The sequence below is a fragment of the Pan paniscus genome, chromosome 1 (assembly GCF_029289425.2).
Source record: "Pan paniscus chromosome 1, NHGRI_mPanPan1-v2.0_pri, whole genome shotgun sequence".
NCBI lineage: Eukaryota > Metazoa > Chordata > Mammalia > Primates > Hominidae > Pan > Pan paniscus.
In genome coordinates, this window is record NC_073249.2 from 221,891,377 (window position 1) to 221,915,730 (window position 24,354).

At 52.4% G+C, this 24,354-nt stretch overlaps 2 protein-coding genes across 4 annotated transcripts in view; one reads left to right on the plus strand and one right to left on the minus strand.

The window, feature by feature from the left end:
* The window catches only part of ACOT7 (acyl-CoA thioesterase 7), a 125,734-nt gene that overhangs the window by 57,256 nt on the left and 44,124 nt on the right, over nucleotides 1–24,354 (plus strand). For all 3 annotated transcript variants that reach the window (XM_034954197.4, XM_003822153.6, XM_003822154.5), the window contains exons 5-6: nucleotides 5,528–5,642; nucleotides 14,219–14,305. In XM_034954197.4, coding sequence (XP_034810088.1) covers nucleotides 5,528–5,642; nucleotides 14,219–14,305 — 202 coding nt within the window. The remainder of the gene's footprint in view (nucleotides 1–5,527; nucleotides 5,643–14,218; nucleotides 14,306–24,354) is intronic.
* LOC100978613 (dynein light chain 1, cytoplasmic-like) lies at nucleotides 16,708–17,315 on the minus strand. Its single transcript, XM_003822156.6, has one exon. It carries the CDS (start codon nucleotides 17,193–17,195, stop codon nucleotides 16,926–16,928), a length of 270 nt encoding a protein of 89 aa, XP_003822204.3. The 5' UTR covers nucleotides 17,196–17,315; the 3' UTR covers nucleotides 16,708–16,925.

Below are 24,354 nucleotides of genomic sequence, written 5' to 3' on the forward strand. Positions count from 1 at the left end.
CTTTTGTCTTTCTCCCTTCTTGTCCCCTGCTGGGGTCTGTCTCCTTCTCTGTGTTTCTCTCATTTCTGGCTTCGCTGTGGTTGGAAGCATCTTTCTTTCTTTCTTTTTGTTTTTTTTGTTTTTTTGTTTTTTTGAGACGGAATCTTGCTCTGTCGCCCAGGCTGGAGTGCAGTGGTGCGATCTCGGCTCACTGCAAGCTCCGCCTCCCACGTTCACGCCATTCTCCTGCCTCAGCCTCCTGAGTAGCTGGGACTACAGGCGCCCGCCACCACGCCCAGCTAATTATTTTATATATATTTCTTAGTAGAGACGGGATTTCTCCATGTTAGCCAGGATGGTCTTGATCTCCTGACCTCATGATCCACCCACCTCGGCCTCCCAAAGTGCTGGGATTACAGGTGTGAACCACTGCGCCCGGCGGAAGCACCTTTCATAATACCAGTTCATTATGTTGTCAGAGGGGTCCTGCCATGGGCGGGCCTGTGGGCGAAGCCTGTGGAAGCCACACATACAGACTCCTGGAGGGGAGACGTTGGGAATAAAGAAATTTAATTCGTTCCCTAAAAGTACTCCCTCGCCTCCTTCTCCTGTGCCCCAAGTTCATTGGCAAGTCCAAGGACAGATGTACCAGCTCCTCCCGCAGCCTGACCCTGCGGTCCACAGGCCTCAGCCCCCAGGAAGAGCTCTTCTTAGAGGAAAGGAACCAGGATTCTGAGTCTCTGCAGTGTGGGCCCCGGCAGGGAGCTTTTCCTCCGGCTGAGATATATATATAGAATACATTTTTAGAAATAATAAAACTGAGAACCAGATTGTCAGGAATTGGTGCCTGCTCTTTTTGCTTCCAGACCCAATAGAGACGCTGGGTGCTCTTGCCGCTGCCGGAAGCCCTGGTTCCCTCCCCAGCGTTTGCCGGGCGCAGGCCACTTCCCGCCTGTAGGAGGCCTGGCTCTCCGTCTTCCCGTGGCCCCCCTGTCACCAGGGCTGACGGGGCCTCGGTCCCTGCTGCCACTGCCCATGTGAGACTGGGGAGGTGCTCCTTGAGACCTGCTTCCTGCCGTCTCTTCTGTCCCCAGCTCCGTGTCTGACCAGGCACCCTGCCAGGGTCTCCTCAGAGGGCAGTGAAGGTCTGGGTGGGGTGTCTCCCCAGGTGGGTGTGGCTGGCTGCCGGGTCCAGCTGCTGTTTGGCCTAGGTTTTGTTTTTTTTTAATCTTGGTGACAGGGGAGCCCTGTCCATATTTAATGGGAAGGGCAGGCTGGTGGCTGCAGCTTTGGTTTTATGAGAGCAGGATGGCAGCATGCCAGAATCTGGCCAGTGGGCGGGGGCTCAGGGTCGGGGTGTGGAGTCCGAGGTCTCACATTCCCACCTGACAGTGTCCCGGGGCTGCTGTGACAAAGTGCCACTGACTGGGTAGCTCTCAAACAATAGAAGTTGATTCTGTCACAGTTCTGGAGGCCAGAAGTGCAAAGGTATGGGCAAGGCCCCGCGCCCTCCACTGGCCCCAGGCGAGGATCCCTCCTGGCGTCTCCAGTGCCGGGTGGCTCCAGGCGTCCCTTGGCTGAGGCTGCGTCACTGAAGCTTCTGCCTCCATCTTCGCACGGCCTGCTTACAGGAGCACGGGTCACTGGGCTCAGGGCCCGTCCCATTCCGCTGTGACCTCATTCTAACTATTTACAACTACAAAGACCCGGTTTTTGGAAGCGTTTGCATTTTGAGGTTTCAGGTGGATATACATTTTGAGGGATGCTGTTCAACCCACTGCACCAGCTGTCGGTTCAACACCCTCTCCCGTCTCTTGTTCTTTGTGGGGCTGTTCTCTCCCTGCTTCTTGGCTGAGATGGAAGTTGCGGTCATTTTCAGCAGTGCTAACTTGGGGGTGATTGAAGACCTAAGGAGCAGGGGTCAGGTGGGGGCTCCTGGCTGTTCTCCGCAGAATTGCAAGCGCACCCACCCCACGTTCATTCTTTTCTCTAAGCCCTTGGCGTTCAGTGAGCCACATCACATGTAAATATTGAGACACAGCATTTAACGGATTTAATTTTCAGATGCTACCCAGTTCTGAAATCTCTCCCAGGCCCCATGCCTGGCTTCAGCGTCTGATGGTGCATCTCAGGCGGGTGATACCGAGGGGCGGGTCTGGACCTGAACACAGTCACTTTTGCTGCCTTGTCGCTTAGGATCGATGCGCCAAGAGCTGTTGGGTTTTTGGCCAGTGGAGGGGACGGGTAGCTTCTGACTCCCCTGGCTCCCATCCCCTCGCTGCAGGGACAGGGTGCTTTCAGCGTGGCCCCTCTTAGCCTCGCCTCTCCTTGCCCAGTAATTAGCTCCCTCCCTCCCACATCCTGGAGGAACTCCCGGTTGCTTTTTCATTTCCTTTGTAGAGTGGGTTTGATGAGACATAAATACCAACTCGGCCTTGTCGAGGAGTTGTTGAAACCATTCCATGGCGCCGAGGCAGCCGGAGCCGCAGATGGGAGAGGCTGCACGGTTCTCAGCTGCAGCTGTTGTTCAGAGCTCTTTGCACCATCTTCCCCCAACACACGCTAGGCCCACGTAGTATAAACCTCCTGCTGATTTGGAATCTAGGTCTCCTGTTTTTCACTGGTGGGCCCGGCCAGAGGCCTGCTTAGGAATCCCAGAAAGTACAGCTTCCTTCCCTGGCTCCGGTGGGCATTTATGCCCATCTGCTGGTGGCCTGGCCGCAGGGCTGTCTTATATTCCATGAGCATGCTCCCGCTGACCTTTCTACAGACAGCCATCCCCGATTTAGGAAAATGTATATCCCTGTATGTATAGATATACAGATATATATTATATATACACATACAAATAGAGATGTCACATACGTATGCATGTAGATATCTTGAACACGCACACACACGCACACACCGGTTTCCTGGATGTGTGCGTCTCCCTGGAGGAACCCAGCTGCCGGCCATGTGCACAGTCGTCTAGCGCAGAACGTCTTTTCTTTGCTCCACCTTCCTCCCCAGCCTGCCTGCAGCTTTCCCCGTGAGCAGGGAACCTCGGTGGGCCTGTGACGGGCCCGAGGGGCCCCAGGATGACCGGAGGGGCAGCCGCAGCCCTGGACAGGCTGAGTGGCCGTCGGGGGTGGGGCTTTGGTTTTTTTCAAATGTCTGAATATGTGCTCAAGCGAAGAGGTTCGCAGCCTGTCTCTCAGATATTTGGGCCACGCTGTCTGCTGCTTCAGATCAGTTGGGTTTGATGAGCTCTCGGGGGTGAGAGTTAGGTGCCAGCCATCATTAAAATGTTCCAGCGGTTTTGTTCCCAGATGGAAAGGCAGCATCGGGGAGGAGGCTGGGCTTCTCCTCATGGCTTGTGTCCCGGACCGGGCCCCATCATTTCCCTGTGCGCCCGCCAAGCCCAGACAAATGTACTGGATACCACGAGGATTTATTAGACCGGGGGCTGGCTCCTTTAAAAAAAAAAAAGTCCCTTTAAAAGGCATCTCTTGAGGATGCTGAAGTTCACCCACCAATGTTCCTAGGTAGATACACAGCACAGACTCTCTTCTCACAGCCGTTACTTGGCCGGTGGAACGTTAGGACGTGGTTTATTTATGGAGGAAAAGGTTGAATTATCCACTGCAACTTAAAACACTCCCCACAGTTTGCTTCTTTTGAACAAACGCTTCAGTTCCCTCCTCAGCCTCTTTTGAAGATGGGTTCTCAACTGAAGATGATGGGTAGTTACGCCGAGGAACGGTGAATGGTGCTGAGACCCTGCACAATTTTGGAGCTGAGCCATGAGCAGGAATTATCGAGATGTTTAAAACTGGCTTTTGAAAGAAGGCCTAACACAGCCGTCTGAAGTGAACTTGCTTAGGTCAGAGGGGCTTCAACAGGCGGCCGAGGGGCCCAGAGGGGCCCTGAGTTCCGTGGCTTCCCCAGAAGCTCAGCTGGAATGGTTGGTTGAGTGAATGTGAGAGCAGAAGTGGAGGCTAATCAGAACAGCCAGGTGGTAGTCGGCCCCTGGCCAGGCCAAGGGGGAGGGAGAAGGTCGTGGGGGATGGAGCAGGCAGAGGGTCTGGAACCAGCCTGCAGCCAGCACACAGGCCCCGAGGGCCCCTCCGAGGGTCCCATCCGAGTGTGGTGCATCCCCTCCAGTGTGCACAGCAGGGCAGTGAGTGAACCATCTGTTACGTCCAAGAAATGCAGTATCCCCCTGCTGTGTCCCGGGACTCAGGAGCTTTGGCTTTTGTGCTGAGTTGTTGGTGTTTTTTATTTATTTATTTATTTTTTTAGACAGAGTCTCACTCTGTCGCCCAGGCTGGAGTGCAGTGGCGCAATCTGGGCTCACTGCAACCTCCATCTCCCGGATTCAAGCGATTCCCTTGCCTCAGCCTCCCGAGTGGCTAAGACTACAGGTGCCCACCACCACCCCTGGCTAATTTTGGTATTTTTAGTAGAGGCGGGGTTTCACCATGTTGGCCAGGGGTTTCACCATGTTGGCCAGGCTAGTCTCGAACTCCTGACCTCAAGTGATCCACCCGCCTCAGCCTCCCAAATTGCTGGGATTACAGGCACGAGCCACCATGCCCGGCCTGTGCTGAGTCTTACAGTCACATTTATTTTTAACTTCTGGAGTCAAAACCCCTGTGATTCATTCGGAGAGCCGCGGGAGGACGGTTCCATCTTTGACTGCCCATTCTCTACCAATATATAACCTGTTTGATTGGCCAAGGGTCAGCAGGGACACACAGGGTTCCTGCTCTGTCATGGACTTGGGAGAGTGGGTGGGGCCTTTTTGAGGATCCCTTTATTCTGTAATGAATCCTAGCAAGGAATGGGACAGTGCAAAATGATTTTAAGTAACCTAGGATCAGTATGGTTTTAATAGTGAAAAAGCGGGGGCCGGGCACGGTGGCTCACGCCTGTAATCCCAGCACTTTGGGAGCCTGAGGCGGGCAGATCGCAAGGTCAAGAGATCAAGATGAACCTGGCCAACATCGTGAAACCCCATCTCTACTAAAAATACAAAAATTAGCCGGGCATGGTGGCGGGCACCTGTCGTCCCAGCTACCGGGGAGGCTGAGGCAGGAGAATCACTTGAACCCGGGAGGCAGAGGTTGCAGTGAGCCGAGATCACGCCACTGCACTTCAGCCTGGGACAGAGCGAGACTCCATCTCAAAAAAAAAGAAAAGAAAAGTAAAGAAAAATTGGGAACAAGCTAAGTGCCCACATAGTTACAAAAATTACGTTAAATAGATACACGGTTGCTTTTAAGCTCCACATACAGCACCATAGAGCTTTTTATATATTTGTAGGCATTAAAGCAATTCCAGGAAGGATCTAAACCAAACACTTGACCCAGGTTGTCTCTCTCGGGAGTGGAGCCACATGGGATTTCACTGTTTCTGTATTCTTATTACTTATATTAAACACACATGAACAGAAGAAAAAATAGTCCCAGTTACACAAGGCTATAAGGGCCTGGGGTCATGGCCGCCCAGCGAGGGGAGGAGGCTGTGTCCTGCCTGGGCCTGACCTGTCTTTGGTTTCCCACAGTATTCCCGGCAGGAGCAGGAGGAGGAGGGCCGGAAGCGGTATGAAGCCCAGAAGCTGGAGCGCATGGAGACCAAGTGGAGGAACGGGGACATCGTCCAGCCAGTCCTCAACCCAGGTAAGAGCCGCGGACACCAGCAGCAGGTGCCGCTCCTCACCAGGGACGCATAGGAGGCAGGAGCAGGCCGGGCCTACGTGAGCCTCATGCTTGAGGTTCCCCAGGTGCTGAGCATGCTCTCCGGGAACCAGTTTCTCTGGGGTCCCCAGGGAGGGCTGTCCCCCAGCCCCGCCCTGAGCCGTGTAGACCCCTCCAGTCACACACCTGGAAGGCGACCTGCGTGACTCAGGGAGTCCCAGGAGGGCACTGTGCGTGGGGCCTCCATTGCCAGGCAGGTGGTGTGCACTTGTTCACAAGGAATTTGTTTTTGTTGTATCTTTTCCTTGTGTTCGCTCAGTGGCTTGTTCTTTTCTTTTCTTTTTTTTTTTTTTTGAGTTGGAGTCTTGCTATGTCACACAAGCTGGAGTGCACTGGCACAATCTTGGCTCACTGCAGCCTCTGCCTCCTGGGTTCAAGTGATTCTCCTGCCTCAGCCTCCCGAGTAGCTGGTATTACAATTACAGGCATGTGCCACCATGCCCGGCTAATTTTTGTATTTTTAGTAGAGATGGGGTTTCACCATATTGGCCAGGCTGGTCTCTAACTCCTGACCTCAAGTGATGAGCCTGCCTTGGCCTCCCAAAGTGCTGAGATTACAGGTGTGAACCACCACACCTGGCCAAGTGGCTTGTTCTTGATGGGATTTCCAACTCATCCAAAAAAGAAAAAAACGGCAGCAGCTGTTCAAGCGCCACTTCTTCCTGGCCCCACTGTTCAGACATTGATTGGAGGAGGGGCTCTGCCAGCAGGCACTGGACTCTGTGGCATGCCCAGTTTCCCTGTGGTGTTGGTCCCTTCTGCCGTCCATCCTCTTGCTCTCATGTCAGGGTGCTCTGGCTTTCACAAAATGTTCACTCAAAATCTAAACGAAGGCACGATGAGATGCTGGGGAGCATCTGTCCCCCTAGGAAAAGGGTGAGCCCTCGGGGGCAGGCAACGAGCATTACCCCTCTCCCTACTGCACACATGGTGGTCATGTTGTCGTAGTGGCAGGAGAACTCCCTCCAGGACGCACTGTGTGCTTCTCTGCCTCCCTGCGATGGCCTGGGCTCGTGGCACATTCGTGCTCTGTGCTGGGTTCCACAGGGTACCTCATGCGGGACGGCAGCCTGAGGAGGGTTTGCTGCCCCCACCGTGCCTTGGGAGACCCTGGCCATGGTAGGTGTTTGAGTTTCTTACTCAGCTTTCTCTGTTTTGCCTCCACCCTCAGCAGTGGTGGAGGACCTGCCTCAAGTAATCCCTTCCCCCTTGAATGTGCCTGTGATGTGGGCTCCACTCTGGGGTCCACCTGCTCCTAGCCCTGCTGAGAGGCGCCCTGGCCCCTGCTAACCTGGACTCGGGTCATTGTTATGGCCACTCACCTCCCTTGCTTAGTCCACATAAGCACCAAAGGGGACTGGTGAAAACCCAGTGGGCGCACAGATGAGAGCATGGCTTTCTGGGCTTGGCTGCTGGCGTGCAGCAGGAGTGTGCTTGTTTTCTGGGCGGGTCAACTTGAGGCTTGAACAGGAGTTTGTGTGTATTTGGTCTCACATGTGTGTCTCTGACTCGGTCTGTGCTCCAGCCTCAACTTGCCAAAAGCGGACTGGTTGTCACCTTAGGCCAGTGGGACTGGGTAGGTCGGTTTCTTTACTGTTGGGGAAACCACTGTAGGTTTCCTCTCTTTTCATGTCTGCTTTTTAACAAACACCAAAAAAAGAAAGAAAGAAAATTAATGTGTCAGTATTAATAGAAAGAATGGTGCTGCTTTGATGAAACCCCAGTAAAGAGATATCTTTTTTTTTTTTTTTAATTTGAGGCAGAGTCTCGCTGTATCCTCCTGGCTGGAGTGCAGTGGCGCGATCTCGGCTCACTGCAAGCTCTGCCTCCCGGGTTCACGCCATTCTCCTGCCTCAGCCTCCCCAGTAGCTGGGACTACAGGCGCCCGCCACCATGCCCCACTTATTTTTTGTATTTTTAGTAGAGATGGGGTTTCACCGTATTAGCCAGGATGGTCTCGATCTCCTGACCTCGTGATCCGCCCACCTCGGCCTCCCAAAGAGCTGGGATTACAGATGTGAGCCACCGCGCCCGGCTGAGATATCTTTTAAAAATAAAATTTAAACAGCCAGTTTATCAACACAGCAATACACCAGACAGGCCTGGAGGCACGTGCTGGGGCAGGCAGTGCCCAGGCTGTGCTTTTGGGAGGGCAGCCCAGCAGTCAGGTCAGACACAGGCCCTAAGGAATGGGATGGGATGGGAGCAAGGGGAGGCGTCTTAGGAAAGGCACCAACACAGCGCTCAGGGCCAGACAATATGTCCACATTCAAATCCCTAGAGCCTGTGAATGGGACCTTATATGGAAAATGGGTCTTTGCAGATGTGGTTAAATTAAGGATCTTGAGATCATCTGGGTTATGCAGGTGGGCCCCAAATCCAGTGATCAGTGCCCTTGCAAGAGACTAGAAGAGGCTATGTCTAGCCTAACACAAAGGGGTCCTGGAGGAGAGGGTTGGATGGAACATGGGGGCTGCCTGGACCTACCTTTTCATGAGCGGTTTCTGGAGAGAGCTTGGGGTAGGTGCCAGACCCCGGAGGGAGTGGGCAGCAGTGCTGGGCTGACTCTGGCTTTGAGAAGCATGGATTAGATCCTAGCTTCTGCCTTTAACTGATCCTCAGGGACACTAAAATTACTCAAGGTTTTCAATCAGTTTAAATTCCTTTACTCGTGGGATTTTCTTCTGTTTGCCAGCCTCCGATTGACTAAATCTACACGCGATATTTTTCAGAATGTGTTATTCACTGTCAGTCAGAGTTGGCCTCCTAAATCTCAATTTCCTGATTGTATGTGTTTTTATTTTTACTTTTTTGTTTTATAAAAATGTATCTTCCTCAGATGATTGGATTAGAGACTCGGCTTTTAAATATTTCTTAGGAAGTCCCGTGTCCATTCTTTCTTGAGCATTTCTGAACATCTGCATCTTTGACTCCAGTTTCCTGGTAGAGCCGGTATCTCAGTGGCAGGGCTTCCCGGTGCCCTCGGGAGCCCAGGGGTGGGCTCATCTGAGACCAGCCTGGTCTCCTGTATGGTGGCTTAGCCTGAGTTGGGTTTGGCAGGGGCGTCTGGGTCAATGGGGAACAGCAGCTCTGGGAGAAGAGTGTGCGTATGTGCTTGGCACTGGCGTCTTTCTAACAGGTGTGACACATGCTATCCCATCCCGTGGGAGGACCCTCCGTCTCTGCCCTGGAGAGGCCATCTTGGCCTTTGACTTGCCTGCTCCCAGCCCCTGTCCATCCCACATCCCAGACCTCATCCTAGAGCAAGAGTTCAGACTGTTGCCTAGCAACCTCCACAGGGGTGGCCTCGTCTTTCAGGTACCTCAGAGTCTGAGAGTTCCTTAAAAGTCCTTTGTCCAATATATACAGCTATAATTTTTTTTTTTTTTTTTTTTTTTTTGAGACAAGTCTCACTCTGTTGACCAGGCTGGAGTGCAATGGTGCGATCTCGGCTCACTGCAACCTCCACCTCCTGGGTTCAAGCGATTCTGGTGCCTCAACCTCCTGAGTAGCTGGGATTACAGGCATGTGCCACCACACCCAGCTAATTTTTGTATTTTTTGTAGAGACAGGGTTTCGCCATGTTGGCCAAGCTGGTCTCGAACTCCTGACCTGAGGCGATCTGCCCGCCTCAGCCTCCCAAAGTGTTGGGATTACAGGCGTGAGCCACCATACCTGGCCAGAAGGCAGACCTGGTCAGGGACTAGACCTCATCTGTTCCCTGCCCAGGACAGCTGGCACTCAGAAAGGGTAGCTCATTCCTAACTGACAAGCCCCAAGCTGTTGAACACGCCAGCCCACTGGGCCACGAAATGACTGGGACTCATTTCAGGTGAAGACAGGTCCTTTCTAGGTCTGGCCTTAGGCAAGTAATGTTTCTCAGTAGCCGAAAAAGCTGGTGGGATGAAGGGTGGTCCTGACCCAGAAGTTGATACCTGGGGCCTCCTAAGTGTCCGATTTCATTGCTTTGTTTTTCTTTTTTTTTGAGATGGCGTTTTGCTCTTGTTGCCCAGGTTGGAGTGCAACAGCACGATCTCAGCTCACTGCAAACTTCGCCTCCCTGGTTCAAGTGATTCTCCTGCCTTAGCCTCCCAAGTAGCTGAGATTACAGGCACCCGCCACCATGCCTGGCTAATTTTTGTATTTTTAGTAGAGAGGGGTTTCACCATGTTGGCCAGGTTGGTCTCGAACTCCTGACCTCAGGTGATCCACCTGCCTCAGCCTCCCAAAGTGCTAGGATTACAGGCGTGAGCCACTGCGCCCGGCCCCAGTGTCATTTCCGAGGCTTTGATGTGCCTCTGGGTCATGGTTGCTAAATTGTGTCACCACAAATCATATGTTGAGGTCCTGACCCTGAGTCCCTCAGAATGTCACTGAATGTAAAGAAAGAGTCTTTAAAGAGGTAATTAAGTTAAAATGAGGTCATTAGGGTGGGCTGGTGTCTTTACAAGAAGAGGAGGTTAGGACAGACACACACAGAGGAACAACCCTGTGAGGACACGGGGGAAGGCGGCATCTACAAGCCCAGCAGAGAGGCCTCAGGAAGAGCCAGCTGCTGATACCTTGACCTGGGACTTTCAGCCTCCAGGGCTGTGAGACGAATTTCTGCCGCTTAAGGCGCCAGCCTTTGGTGGGCACTCTTGTTACAGCGGCCCCAGCACACGGGTACACTCCACACACAGAATTTCAAACCGCCTCCCCTCCCTTCTCTCCTGGTCACTGTTAGCTGCCATGTGAGTTTCCTCATTCCTGCCCCGGGCTTGCCCTCATGCCAGGGTGTGTGGGAGAAGTAGCATGTCATGGAGTCAGCAGCAGACCCCACCCAGCCCACCCTCCTGATTATGCGTCAAGAGGTCCTTGCATCTGGGCCCCTCTGGGAGCTGGCGTGCAGGGTCGCGATCTCAAAGCCAACCAACAGACCCCTCCAGGCGCCAAGGCTTTTGGGAAGGAGCCCCTGGGGGCCCCGACATCCTGCATCGCAGCCAGTTCGCACGACCTGTGGCTTGGCCCAAGGGAGGGGATGCCTGCTCTCCCACCTGCTGCTTCAGCGTGGGCCTGCCAGGGTCTAGGGGTGTCCGGAATCAGCCTGCAATTGCCGAGGGCACCTTGGGCCTCAGGGGAATTTAGGACACCCTGAAACCCACAATACCACGAGGAGTGGGGCTCTGAGAGAAGGCCAGAAATTGGCGGCATGAAAAGATTGGAAAAGCCTATTGTTTATTGACCTGGGAACGGAAGGAGACTGAAATCAAAAGCCCATTAAGACTCAGCCTTGGCTGGGCCCGGTGGCTTACGCCTGTCATCCCAGCACTTTGGGAGGCTGAGGTGGGTGGATCACGAGGTCAGGAGATTCAGACCACGGTGAAACCCCGTCTCTACTAAAAATACAAAAAATTAGCCGGGCGCAGTGGCGGGCGCCTGTAGTCGCAGCTACTCGGGAGGCTGAGGCAGGAGAATGGCGTGCACCCGGGACGCAGAGCTTGCAGTGAGCCGAGATCACATCACTGCCCTCCATCCTGGGTGACAGAGCGAGACTCCGTCTCAAAAAAGAAAAAGACTCAGCCTTGTGTCAAAAATCAGATTAAAGTGTGGTTTACGCACCCACATGTGTCTTGAGAGAGTGAGAAAGGGAGTGGAGTGGAGTGGGATGGAAAAGTAAAAAAAATACACCAGGCTTGAGCGTGACACTTGGAAAGAACGTTGGGTGTGGTTCCTGTCACATGGAAGTGACTGGAGGCAGACAGATCAGATGCCTACTAAGTTTACGAGGAAACTGAATTTGCCTGGACTGAAAAAAAGCTTTTGACTGTTCAAACTTTAAAGTAACCTCCCCAAACCTAGATAAGCAGGAGGTGGGCCGTGGGCCCCTATTTCCCAGTGCCCGCTTGGATGAGGCCATGGTGGATAACCAACAGGGAAGAACCTTCCAGGAGGCTGAGCCAAGGACCATGTAGTTCCTCCCCAAGAGTGGAATCAGAGTCTAACTAAAGACCCTTCCCCATGGCCATAGCTCAGACCCTGGCGGGAGTCATCTCTGCTTGGGCCAGGGGCTCCTGGGTAGCTCCTGTGTTCTTTCCTTTCCTGAATGAGTGTGCTCTTCTGTTCCCTCTTCCGCTGCTGTATAAAGGGTGCAAGTGTAGGTAACTCATCTTCTTAGTTCCTTGGCTGCAGGAACATGAAGAATTGCGTGTAAACACGATGGAGAAGACTGCATGCATGTGACCAGCTGCTGCGCTCTGAGGTCAGCGCAGAGGCCGGATAGGGTTTCAGGTGGTCGTCCTTGAGGGTGAGGTGCTCCACGTGTGCAAAGAATACAACAGGGATCTGGTGACTGGAGGGGTAGAACCAGACAGAGATGACCAAGCCTGTCTCCACACATAGCAGGGCCACGCTGCCCTGCCTCCCCTGCAGCGGATGTGAAAATACCATGTCTAGAGTGTGAGCAGAGTGAAATGCTGCTTCCAGGCCTGACCCATCAAAACCTCAGGTGTGTGAGCCTCCCCCCACTCTGTCCCTTTCCAAGGTAACCTTCAAAGCTACCCATTAAAAGTAATGGAGCTACAGGACCAAAGGGGCCTGAATCCCCACATCTCCACCATTTGGAGGAAATCTACCCCACTAGGAAAGCCTGATTTGGACTTTACCTAAGCAGGAAATCAACCTCACTGTGTGACCCACTAGGGTTTCAGGGTTTATCTGCTGCAGCAGTGACTACGATCTTGACTGACACAGTGCCTAATCTGTGAACCTGCAGTTTCAAAATAATGTGAGGAGCCTGAACCAGGCCCCCAGGATAGCAGTGGGCGAGGTTTACACAGCCATAAACAGAAAACTCTCCTTTTCGGATCCCGTCCTATGTGACAAGCTATTTACAGGGCTTCGTGTGTGCTAGGTGTTTACGTCATCTTCATAACCTGATACTTTCGCTTTCACCATCTCTGGTTCCAGCTGAGGAAACTGAGGCAAAGGGAAGTTAAGTTCCCATGAAGGCAGCAGAGCTGGGATTCAAACCCAGGCACTCCAACTCCAGAACCTCCCTTCCTCCCCTATTCTCTCTTGCTTCCCCCATGCCCTCAGCCTCCAAACTACTGCTTACGGGAGCAGGACTATGGGCCTGGCCAGAGGGCCAGAGACATCGAGTGGGAGGCGCTTCAGACCCAGGGCCAAGCCCCTGGCCTGGCCATGTTCACCAGCCCTCGCACCCTCGTGGATGGCTCAGGGCGGATCTTCCTGGGGCTTGGCCAGAGCACTGCCTGACCCCAGAAAGGCGGATCCCAACCCAGGAGCCGGGGCTAGGTGACCTGCCAGGACCCCATCTGCACTGGAAGGGCTGGACCAGGCTTGGAAGTGAACACTGTTTTCAATGCAAGGGCCAGGGATGAGGCAGGCACTCGAACTTGTCTGAGGCAGGGCTAATTTTGTCATAAACCCTAAAAATGGACAGCCATATGGCCACATAGTCCCTACATGGTCAAAGCTGGACAGCTGACAGCTATGAATCCGAAGAGCTCACGGTAATTCCATTTTCTCTTGTCAGACAGAGAAAACAATAAGGATAACTGACTTTTCAAAAATTATATATTGGGCTGGGCAAGGTGGTTCACGCCTGTAATCCTAACACTTTGGGAGGCTGAGGCGGGTGGATCACTTGAGGTCAGGAGTTCAAGACCAGCCTGGCCAATATGGTGAAACCCTGTCTCTACTAAAAACACAAAAATTAGCCAGGTGTGGTGGCAGATGCCTGTAATCCCAGCTACTCGGGAGGCTGAGGCACAAGAATTGCTTGGACCCAGGAGGCGGAGGCTACAGTGAGCTGAGATTGTGCCACTGCACTTCAGCCTGGGCAATAGAGCGAGGCTTTGTCTCAAGAAAAAAAGAAAGGTCTACCTTCTAGAGACTGGACGTTATATGTCATCGGCTTTTTTTCTTAAGTGCGGCCTCTTAAAGATATTTCAGGAGCAGTGCAGTGTTGGGTGACTGACGCTCCCCCAAGATATTTGGGGCTCTTGCAAGAGTGAGGTGATAGAGCAGTGAATGGGGTCGGGGGCTGGCCAGAGGGAACAGCTTGCTCCCTGTGGAGCTGTACGTTCTCAGGCTGTGGAGTAAATTACAGAAACACTGTGGCACTTCTTGTAAAATTGGAAATGCAAGTCAGATGGTTAACTAGAGCCTGGTGGAGGGTCACACGCAGCCCCGGGACTCACAGCTTTGAGGTGTTTCATGGCTACCCCTGGGCAGGGCCTTGCAGGGCACTGATGGCCCCAGAGAGTCTCGTCATGGCCCACTAACAGAATGGGTCATGAATCCTTGAAAACTTCTCCTTCACCAACTGTAGCCTGTTTGGAGACCATAGTTTTCCTTAGAGAAATCATAGCTGAACCTGGCTTTGGACGCCTTCGTTGACTGTGTAGACCTGAGGGTGGTTTTGGCATTGCCAGACCATTCAGCTGTGGGAATCAGCCTACCCCATAACTAATCTCTCTCTTTTGCAATTCCAGAGCCGAACACTGTCAGCTACAGCCAGTCCAGCTTGATCCACCTGGTGGGGCCTTCAGACTGCACCCTGCACGGCTTTGTGCACGGAGGTAAGAAGGAAGCGCCCTGGCCACTCCATTCCTGTCCCTTGGCTCATTGTTGCTTCTCTGGCAGCCGTGCTGCTGTCTGACACACTTGAGGCTCTTGTGTTTGGTGAAGTATAAACTTCCAAGAAGTTGTACAATAGGCCAGGCGCAGTGGCACATGCCTGTAATCCCAGCACTTTGGGAGATGGAGGCGGGAGGATTGCCTGAGCTTAGGAGTTCAAGACCAGCCTGGGCGACATGGGGAGACCCCTGTCTCTACAAAAAAATAAATAATAAGCCGGGCATGGTGGCCTGCACCTGTGATCCCAGCTACTGGGAGGCTGAGGTGGGAGGATCGCTTGAGCCCAGGAGGTCGAAGTTGCAGTGAGCCATGATCGTGCCACTACACTTCAGCCTGGGCAACAGAACGAGACCCTATCTCAAAAAAAAAGGTTGAACAATAAATCACAGAAATATGCTGGCGGGCTGGGCGCCATAGGTCACGCCTGTAATCCCAGCACTTTGGGAGGCTGAGGTGGGTGGATCACCTGAGGTCAGGAGTTCAACACCGGCCTGGCCAACATGGCAAAACCCATCTTTACTAGAAATACAAAAATTAGCCAGGTGTGGTGGCGGGCGCCTGTAGTCCCAGCTACTCGGGAGGCTGAGGCAAGAGAATCACTTGAACCTGGGAGGCGGAGGTTGCAGTGAGCTGAGATCGTGCCACTGCACTCCAGCCTGGGTGACAGAGTGAGACTCCGTCTCAAGAAAAAAAAAAAAAGAAAGAAAGACTCTGGCACCCATTTTTCAAATTGGTGATAAAAATTAAACGGATGACTGCGTCCCTGGGGAGGCTCACATGCAGCCCCGGGATCTGATAGCTGTGAGATGTTTAATGCCTGCCGAGGGTCAGGGCAGGGCCTTGCAGGGCACCGATGGCCCCAAAGACTAGCATCGTGACTCACCGGCAGTGACTCGTTAATAATGTTTTTCCTCTAATGTTTGCATTTATTTTTTCCCAGTAAGTACAGATCTCTTCTCAAACAACACAGGCCTTAAAGTTCGTAGCTTGGCTTCCCAGAGTTTGGGAAACATAGCTGGAACGCAAGAGGATTTAGCTCTAGGTTCACAGATGGACACTTTTTACTTTAATAATGTGTAATTATTTTTCATGATTTAAAGAAAATGTAGATAGCATATCAAACCTGTAATTTCATGGCTACTGTAATTTTGAAGAAGACCAAAGTAAGCTTTTAAAAACAAGTTGGTTGAAGAAAAGCGTCAAGGAGATAAGATCATAGTGAAGTGGTATCAGTGAGAGCAGAAGTTGTGAAGGTGCTGTGTGGTTAATGAAGGCTGGGCACAGCTGTTCTTGCTGTACTGAGCTATTCATCTGTCCCAGGCATAACAGGCACTTTTGCACAATGCTGTCATTTCTAACTGCCTGGAACACCAAGTTCTGTTTTCTTCTCCACTCAGAAAACTCCTATTTATCCTTCAAAACCCAGCTCAAACGACACCACTCTGTGCTGGCTTACATTTATATTTCTACCAGGGACACCTCAGGAGCAGGGATTGGATCATATTCTTTGTGTTGGCTCCAGCACCCACAGAGAGTCAAAAGGGCACCTTGCAGATACTTACTCCATGAGTGAGAGGCACCAATCACTTTCAGGTTTGGGACATTGGCTCTGGGCCTATGAGATGGAGTCTCACTCTGTTGCCCAGGCTAGAGTGCAGTGGCATGATCTGATCTTGTCTCACTGTATCCTCCGCCTCCTGGGTTCAAGAGATTCTCCCGCTTCAGCTTCCCAAGTAGCTGGGATTACAGGCACGTGCCACCACACTCGGCTAATTTTTGCATTTTAAGTAGAGACGGGGTTTTACTATGTTGGCCAGGCTGGTCTCAAACTCCTGACCTCAAGTGATCTGCCCACCTTGGCCTCCCAAAGTGCTGGGATCACAGGCGTGAGCCACCGCGCCCGGCCCTGATGTGAGATATGTTTCCAAAGTTTGTTTCTTTTTCTTTTTCCTACTTCATGATTGTTTTTGTCTTCCCACTCAGTGGTGGCTGCACTGCTCGTAAATCTGATTAACTATGGTCTTGCCAAGGGAAGCTGTGCTTTATAACAGCACTTCCAAGCCCACGAGCACTATGACAATCTGAGTGTCTTGCTGCCCGCAGAACAGCTGTTGCCTCAGAGGCATTCCCTGTTTCCCCTTCCTTACTGCCCCCATGTCTCTGTCCTCCCTCGAATTCCAGGGTGGGCTCAGCTCCCTCTTCCGAGCCTGGCCATCCCAAGCCCAGGCTTCTGCCACTTCCGAGTATTGTGTTTGAGACTCATACAGCTCCATTCTGCCTGGAATTTGTGAAACTCTGGGCTATGAGTTCTGCTTACTTTGTCGACATGTTTGTTTTTTGTTTTTTGTTTATTTTTATTTTTATTATTTTTTTTTATTCTGCTAATTGTTTTATAACCACGACAAACTAGTACAGAGAATGCCCTGTACAAAACACAACAAAGGTTCAAACATCGAGATGTTCCCTTAGCAAGGCTGAAAATTTCAGTCTCTGGTATTTGGAATTTAGGCTGCAGTCCTTGTTTTTGGATGGATCACTGGGTGTGTGGCACAGTCCATGCTTTTAACCAGATTTGAACAGAAGAATGGCCACTTGGCCCAGGTAGAAGTAGATGAAGTGTTTGGTTTCATGTGTCACATAACTACCGAAGTTCCTCCCCACGATGCAATGCCAGGTGGGATTGTACTTCTTGTCAAATTCCTTCTTGATATGAGCCGCAATGTCCTTCTCTATGTTGTATTTCTGCAGCGCCTGAGTAGCGCACTCCACCGAGTCCTGTTGCATCTCTTCCGACATGTCCGCATTTTTGATCACGGCCTTTCGGTCGCACATGGTTACCTAGTGGGCAAGGCCGTGGAGAAGGGGGCTGGCCGACTGCAACGGTCTCCTGGGGGAGGTGCTAGCACAGCTCAGGCCTGGCTAGAGCTACCGTCGCTACCGAAGCCGTGGCGCATCTACTTTGTTGACATGTTAGACGTTCTTCACTAAATGGGGCATTTCCGTTGTCGCTGTCTACTTGCTGAAAAGTCCACACCCTTAAGCCCAGTCTTTCTTTCTTTATGTGCTGAAAGGCATCAGTGAGATGCCAGGAGTGGGAGAAGTCACTGGAGAAGCCCCTTGGAAGTCTGCAGCATGTCATGTTCATTTACGGTGTCTAAGCTGCTTCACTGATACAGGCACATGTTAAGATGTGTATTAGGAACAATGGCTTTACAATAATGCCTATTTTAGTAGGGATTTTCTGCCCACAATTTGTAAAAAAATCTGTCTAATAATTTTACCAAGCCTACCCTTCTCTCTTTTTTTTTTTTTTTTTTTTTTTGAGACAGAGTCTCACTCTGTCGCCCACCCAGGCTGGAGTGTAGTGGCATGATCTCGGCTCACTGCAAGCTCTGCCTCCCGGGTTCACGCCATTCTCCTGCCTCAGCCTCCCAAGTAGCTGGGACTATAGGTGCCCGCCACCATGCCCAGATAATTTTTTGTATTTTTAGTAGAGACGGGTTTTCAGCATGTTAGCCAGGATGGTCTCGATCTCCTGACCCCGTGATCTGCCCACCTCGGCCTCCCAAAGTGCTGGGATTAGAGGCGTGAGCCACTGTGCCCAGCCTTAACCTTCTCTTATAGGGCCTGGTAACTCACCACGAGTGAATGAATAAAATAAACACCACATTGAAAACACGAACTGTGATTTTATCGTATTTTCCTGTAAAGTACTGTTGGCAAGAATGGCATCTAAAATCATTTGAATCAAAATCTTCACTAAACTGTAATTCACTAGATGCCAGTTGCAGAAGAAAATGGTGAAGTGGATGCCAATTTAGCCTTTATTCTGTAATTCTAGACTGCGCAAAGCTGCACCCGAGTCCCGTTTTCTGTGAGTTCCACACACTGGCTAGCCTTGGTCTTGAGGACTTTCCACAAGGTCTGGGTGGTGATAAACTCATGAAGGGTGTCTTGGAAAGGGAGGAGCTCTTCTGCCTGGAATCACAGGGAGAACGCAGTGCTCCCACCAGACACTAGCTCACTGCTGCTTTCCTGGTTGCACGGACAGAACCTCCTGTCTTCAGTTAGGGGAATAGAAGAGATCTGGGGAGTGAGCCCGAGGGTGTGGAGGGTCATCGTCCCGTGCGGGAGGAGGGTTGGTGGTGTGTGTGCAGTTGTGGGTTGAAGGGCTCGTGGAGGGTGTGGAGGGTCATCGTCCCGTGTGGGAGGAGGGTTGGTGGTGTGTGTGCAGTTGTGGGTTGAAGGGCTCGTGGAGGGTGTGGAGGACCGTCATCGTCCCGTGCGGGAGGAGGGTTGATGGTGTGTGTGCAGTTCTGGGTTGAAGGGCTCGTGGAGGGTGTGGAGGACCGTCATCGTCCCGTGCAGTAGGAGGGTTGGTGGTGTGTGTGCAGTTGTGGGTTGAAGGGCTCGTGGAGGGTGTGGAGGACCGTCATCGTCCCGTGCAGTAGGAGGGTTGATGGTGTGTGTGCAGTTGTGGGTTGAAGGGCTCGTGGAGGGTGTGGAGGACCGTCATCGTCCCGTGCAGTAGGAGGGTTGATGGTGTGTGTGCAGTTGTGGGTTGAAGGGCTCGTGGAGGGTGTGGAGGGTCATCGTCCCGTGCGGGAGGAGGGTTGGTGGTGTGCGTGCAGTTGTGGGTTGAAGGGCTCGTGGAGGGTGTGGAGGACCGTCATCGTCCCGTGCGGGAGGAGGGTTGGTGGTGTGCGTGCAGTTGTGGGTTGAAGGGCTCGTGGAGGGTGTGGAGGACCGTCATCGTCCCGTGCGGGAGGAGGGTTGGTGGAGTGTGTGCAGTTGTGGGTTGAAGGGCTCGTGGAGGGTGTGGAGGACCGTCATCGTCCCGTGCGGGAGGAGGGTTGGTGGTGTGTGTGCAGTTGTGGGTTGAAGGGCTCGTGGAGGGTGTGGAGGACCATCATCGTCCCGTGCGGGAGGAGGGTTGGTGGTGTGTGTGCAGTTGTGGGTTGAAGGGCTCGTGGAGGGTGTGGAGGACCGTCATCGTCCCGTGCGGGAGGAGGGTTGGTGGTGTGCGTGCAGTTCTGGGTTGAAGGGCATGTGAAGAGGGCAAACTGGGCTTTTGGTTTCTGTCTTCCCTTGAGTCCTGAGTGAGTCACTGCATGGTCCCCCACCCTCCTGCATAGAGTGCTCAGGATCGGCCCAGAAAAGACCAGTTACCCCCTGTTCTCCCCTCCACTACCCCCACGTTTGCTTGTACAGACTGAAGGGGTGACCTAGCAGATACCTATGGGGGTCCAGACCTTGGGAGAGGGAAGTTCTTGGGGGTCAGCCGGTAGCCCTGTTCAAGGCAGACCTTAGAGGAGTCTTGAGCATGCATTCTTCACTTCTCAACTTTTGGCCATCTTAGCTTTTTCCTTGTACTTTTTTTTTATTTTTAAATTAATTATTTTATACTTAAGTATTATGTGGAAACGATCCAGAGGGCTTGTGGGTCTCTCTTCCTCCCATCGCTCCTGCAGGGGTAGCTGCTGTTTCTGATTCAGGACTCTGCTTCCTAAAGCATGACGCTCTGTTGCTGTCCCTTGATGCGTAAGTTTCAGATGCATGAGCCCCATCACTGTTCATCAGGTGGGGTACTGTGATTACTTTCCCTCGAAACGGTGTTACTGCGAAAGCCAACGGTTGCTCTGTGCCCTCCAGTAGCTCTGTAAGATGCTCTCAGTACAGTCTGCCTGCCACGGAGCTGTTCCCTGCCATGTTCCCTAGAGGGGTCCGCCTTCCACGTTGCTCATTCTGTGCCTGCTCTAAACTGCTCTCCTGGGACGGCCTTTGCACTCGCCTGGGTTGGATGCCAGGATTCGTGGATCTTCAATTTTTCTCTTTGCTGGTTTAGGTGGAACATGTCCCCCAGTGGCTCCCCAAGAAAGGCAGTATATTAACTGGAATAAAGGCTCAGCTGCCACCCAGACAGCTTGGCTTCAACAAGAGAGAGGACTTTTTCTTTTTTTTTTTTTGAACTAACAATGCAGCTGTTGAGCGATCCACAGCCGATAGGCAGCCCCGTGGTGCTGGGGACCCAGGCTTCTGCTGCCCTGTGGCTCCGCCAGCCTGGGGGTGCCCTCTTGGTGAGCCACATGTTGCCTATCTCTTTATCAGCGTCCAGCCCCAAAGGGGTGGAGGGCATATTGGAAATTGCACCCTCCCCTTTTGGCCACAATGTCCTCATGTGGCCACATCTGTGGGTGGGTGAGTGCCGCTGGTCAGACACGTCTGTTAGACATTGGAGTGACTGATGAAGGAAGAGATAGTCTCTGTCATGGGGCCTAGAGGGTCATCTTCCCAAGCTTTGCGCGTCTGAAATGACTTGTGGCTGAGCAGGGTGTGGGGAAGTGTTCCTTACAGGGCTTGGAAGCGTTTGTTCCATGTCTTCTGGCTTCTGAGGTTTTTGCTGGGAAATTCAGGGACTGTAGATTTTCCCTCCACTTTCTGGCCGCAACCTCTGCCTGTCTGCTGGCCTGATCTTCCCTCTCCATTCTAGCCTTCAGCCCTTGGCCTATCCTTGATCTTCCAGGGACTTTTTATTACTAACCCATTTATCTGGATAGCAAATCACGTGGTTTGCAGTTTCTGGGTGTTTCTTCCAAGTGAAGTGACATCCTTCTCCACCCCTGTCCCCCAGACACCACCAGCTTAGCAGCTGCAGGTGATTGTGCTGTGCACTCACATTGAGAGCCATGGTTCTGGCTCACTGGGGTCACCCCAGGTGTTTGGTAGGTAGGAAGGGGCCCAAGAACTTGCACTGCCCCCTTGCTCCTTGCGATGCTGAGGCTACTGGTCTGGAGTCCCCACCGGGCCGTGTCACGTCTCTCTCAATCTCTGCGCTCTAGGCCACCCTTCCCAGGCAGTTTTGGCAGGTGGGCTCACCTCATGTAATTAAAAAGTTTTAATTTCATCTGTGGACAGCTTTTTAAAAAATTTTTTGGGTACATAGTAGGTATATATATTTATGGGGTACATGAGATGGTTTGATACAGGCACACAATATGAAATTAGTACATCGGCCAGGTGCGGTGGCTCACGCCTGTAATCCCAGCACTTTGGGAGGCCAAGGTGGGTGGATCACTTGAGGTCAGGAGTTTGAGACCAGCCTGGCCAACATGGTAAAACCCTGTCTCTACTAAAAATACAAAAATTAGTTGGGTGTGATGGCGGGTGCCTGTAATCCCAGCTGCTTGGGAGGCAGAGGCAGGAGAATCACTTGTGCCCAGGAGGGAGGGGTTACAGTGAGCCAAGATCATGCCACTCCAATCCAGCCAGCCTGGGTGACAGAGCGAGACTCTGCCTCGAAATAAAGAAATAAAGAAAGAAAAGGAGAGATAGAGAGAGGAGGAGGGAGGGAGGGAGGGAAAGAAAGAAAGCACATCATGGGGAATGGGGTATCCATTTCCTCAAGCATTTATCTTTTGTGTTACAAACAATCCACTTACACTCTTTTAGTTATTTTGAAATGTACAATTAACGTTATTATTGACTGTGGTCACCCTGTTGTGCTGTCGAATAGTAGGGCTTATTCATTCTTTCAATTTTGTAATACCCCTTAACCATCTCCCCTGGCCCCTGCTAACCGCCCATCCTGTGGTTAGCTTTGGAGCCTTCCCCTCTGTCTCAGGCTCCTTCCCGGGCCACCAGCTCTACCGAGGGAGACGCAGCCTCCTTTTGCTTAGAGCCAGCCCTTCCTCTCCATCCTGCCCTCTTCTCGCTTCTCCGTCAGATCCGGTCTGTATGTCTTCTCCACTTGAGGTGATGTTGGCGCCTCCCCTGAGAGCTTGGATCTGTGGCCTCGTCTCTGCTGCCTATTAAGGTCACTTGGGGAACTCTTAAAACCACAGACACGCAGACCCCACCCGACAGGTGACCCAGACCCTGGGAGTGGGGGCGAGGGGTGTCCAGGAGCTGTAGTGTCCCAAGCTCCCCAGGGAATTCTCGGGGACAGGCTGGGGCAGCACTGCCGCGGTAAACGTCCTACCCTGGGAAAGAGAAACGGCTGTGAGAAAGGGGCGCTCCTGGACTTGTGTGTCCACGAGTGTGTTTCCCTTCTTCTCAGCAAGTTTCCCAGTTCTGAAATCCTTCTTGTCATCTTCCTGGGTACCCTTAAGTGAGCAGCCTAGTACCCATTTTGAGCTATTTTGAGAAGCCGGAAGAAGAACCTCATTCCTACAGTTAGTTACTGTGATCCTCCCTGAATTATACCACAAGAGACCCCAATAGCTGGGAACGGAGGGAGTTGAGATACCTTGAGGGGCAGATTGAACCTTGCGGACAGCGGCAGCTCCAGCCCTGCCCTGGACCAGTTTTGTTGGGGGAACTGGCCCGGCTGGCACCCCCAACACCGCACCTTTGTGGTACATCAGCCTGTCTCTCTCATTTCAGCCTAGATGTGGCCCTCATGGGGCCCTTTTCCATGGGATGATCCGGGTTGTTCTGGTTGCTTCTCCGGTTCCTGTATCAGGGTCTTTAGAGCGTGAGGGGAATGGAGGGAGGGCATGGGTTGTTCTCTGACTTAGAAAAGAACCTCAACATTTATTGATCACATCGGCTCTGAGTAAAAACTAACTCTGCTCTGAAACAGAAGTCAAGGTGGGTATCCTCATCGGGAGGGCTTGCTCAGCTCCCATGGTACTGGGAAGCACAGGATGGAGCATGTGGCAGGGAAGAGGGGCCACAATAGAGTTTCCTAAACTCATCTGAGCCTTAGAAACCATCTTTGTGCTCGTTAAAAATGCAGATTCCGGCTGGACGTGGTGGCTCACACCTGTAATCCCAGCACTTTGGGAGGCCAAGGCAGGTGGATAACTTGAGGTCAGGAGTTCAAGACCAGCCTGGCCATCATGATGAAATCTCGTCTCTACTAAAAATACAAAAATTAGCCAGGTGTAGTGGCAGGTACCTGTAATCCCAGCTACTTGGGAGGCTGAGGCAGGATAATCACTTGAACCTGGGAGGTGGAGGTTACGGTGAGCCAAGATCACACCACTGCACTCCATCCAGCCTGGGCGACAGAACAAGACTCTGTCTCAAAAAGCAACAACAACAACAACAAAACAAACAAACAGATTCCCCAGCCCTTCTCCTGGAAGTTTTGCTGCAGCAGGGCTGGGCTGGGGCCCAGAAACCTGTATTTTTAGCAACAAGTGCCCTGGGTGGCTCTGATGATTCAGGGGCCTCAGAAACCCACAGCTAGAGTGTAGGTTTGTCTCAATGAATCCAGCAACCGTGTCCCCATGTCCAGCAATCTCCCACCCATGTCCCTGGACCTCTCCAGAGCATTGGACACCACTGACCTGGCCACCCTGAGGTCCCCTCACAGGATTTCAGGCCATTATGCTTTCCAAGACCTTCATCCTCCCACACTGGTGGGCACCAGGGTGGCTGGGGAATGGGCCTGGGTGTCTGATGTTGATTGCACCCCGAGTGGTTCTGCGCACATCAGGGTGAGGACCCTGGGGCTCTCCGGAGGCTCTGCCTCCTCCTCTTTCACCTGCCCCTGAGTGTGGGTGTGCCCCTGAGGTCTGCCCTCACCCTCTTCCCACCTTTTCTCCCGTGAGCTCACCTGACCCCACGGCCTCAGCTCCCGCCTCCAAGTGGCAACTGACAGATTTTCTAATATCCAGCTCAGTTGTTACTCCCAAGCTCTGGCAGCCTGTGGCAGCTTCACCTTGGACCTGCTCTTCCTCTGGATTCCCCACTTGCTGTCCTTGTCCTAACTTCTGAAGGTGACGTGTGAACAGTGCCCTGAGGCTGCGACCTGTGGCAGCCCTCACCTAACCTAAACTCTCCGGGCCTTTCTCTCCTCCCCACCAGTGAGATAATGCAGGGATTACAAATAAACGAGATAACACAGGGAAGGCAGCACATGGGACGCATTTAAGAAAGATCAGTTACTTTCATAACTTTTATTACATTTACTTTATTAGTTTTATTATTACAGACATAGAGAATGTTCTGCTCCATGGAGAACTCAAGCTTTTTTCTCATATCC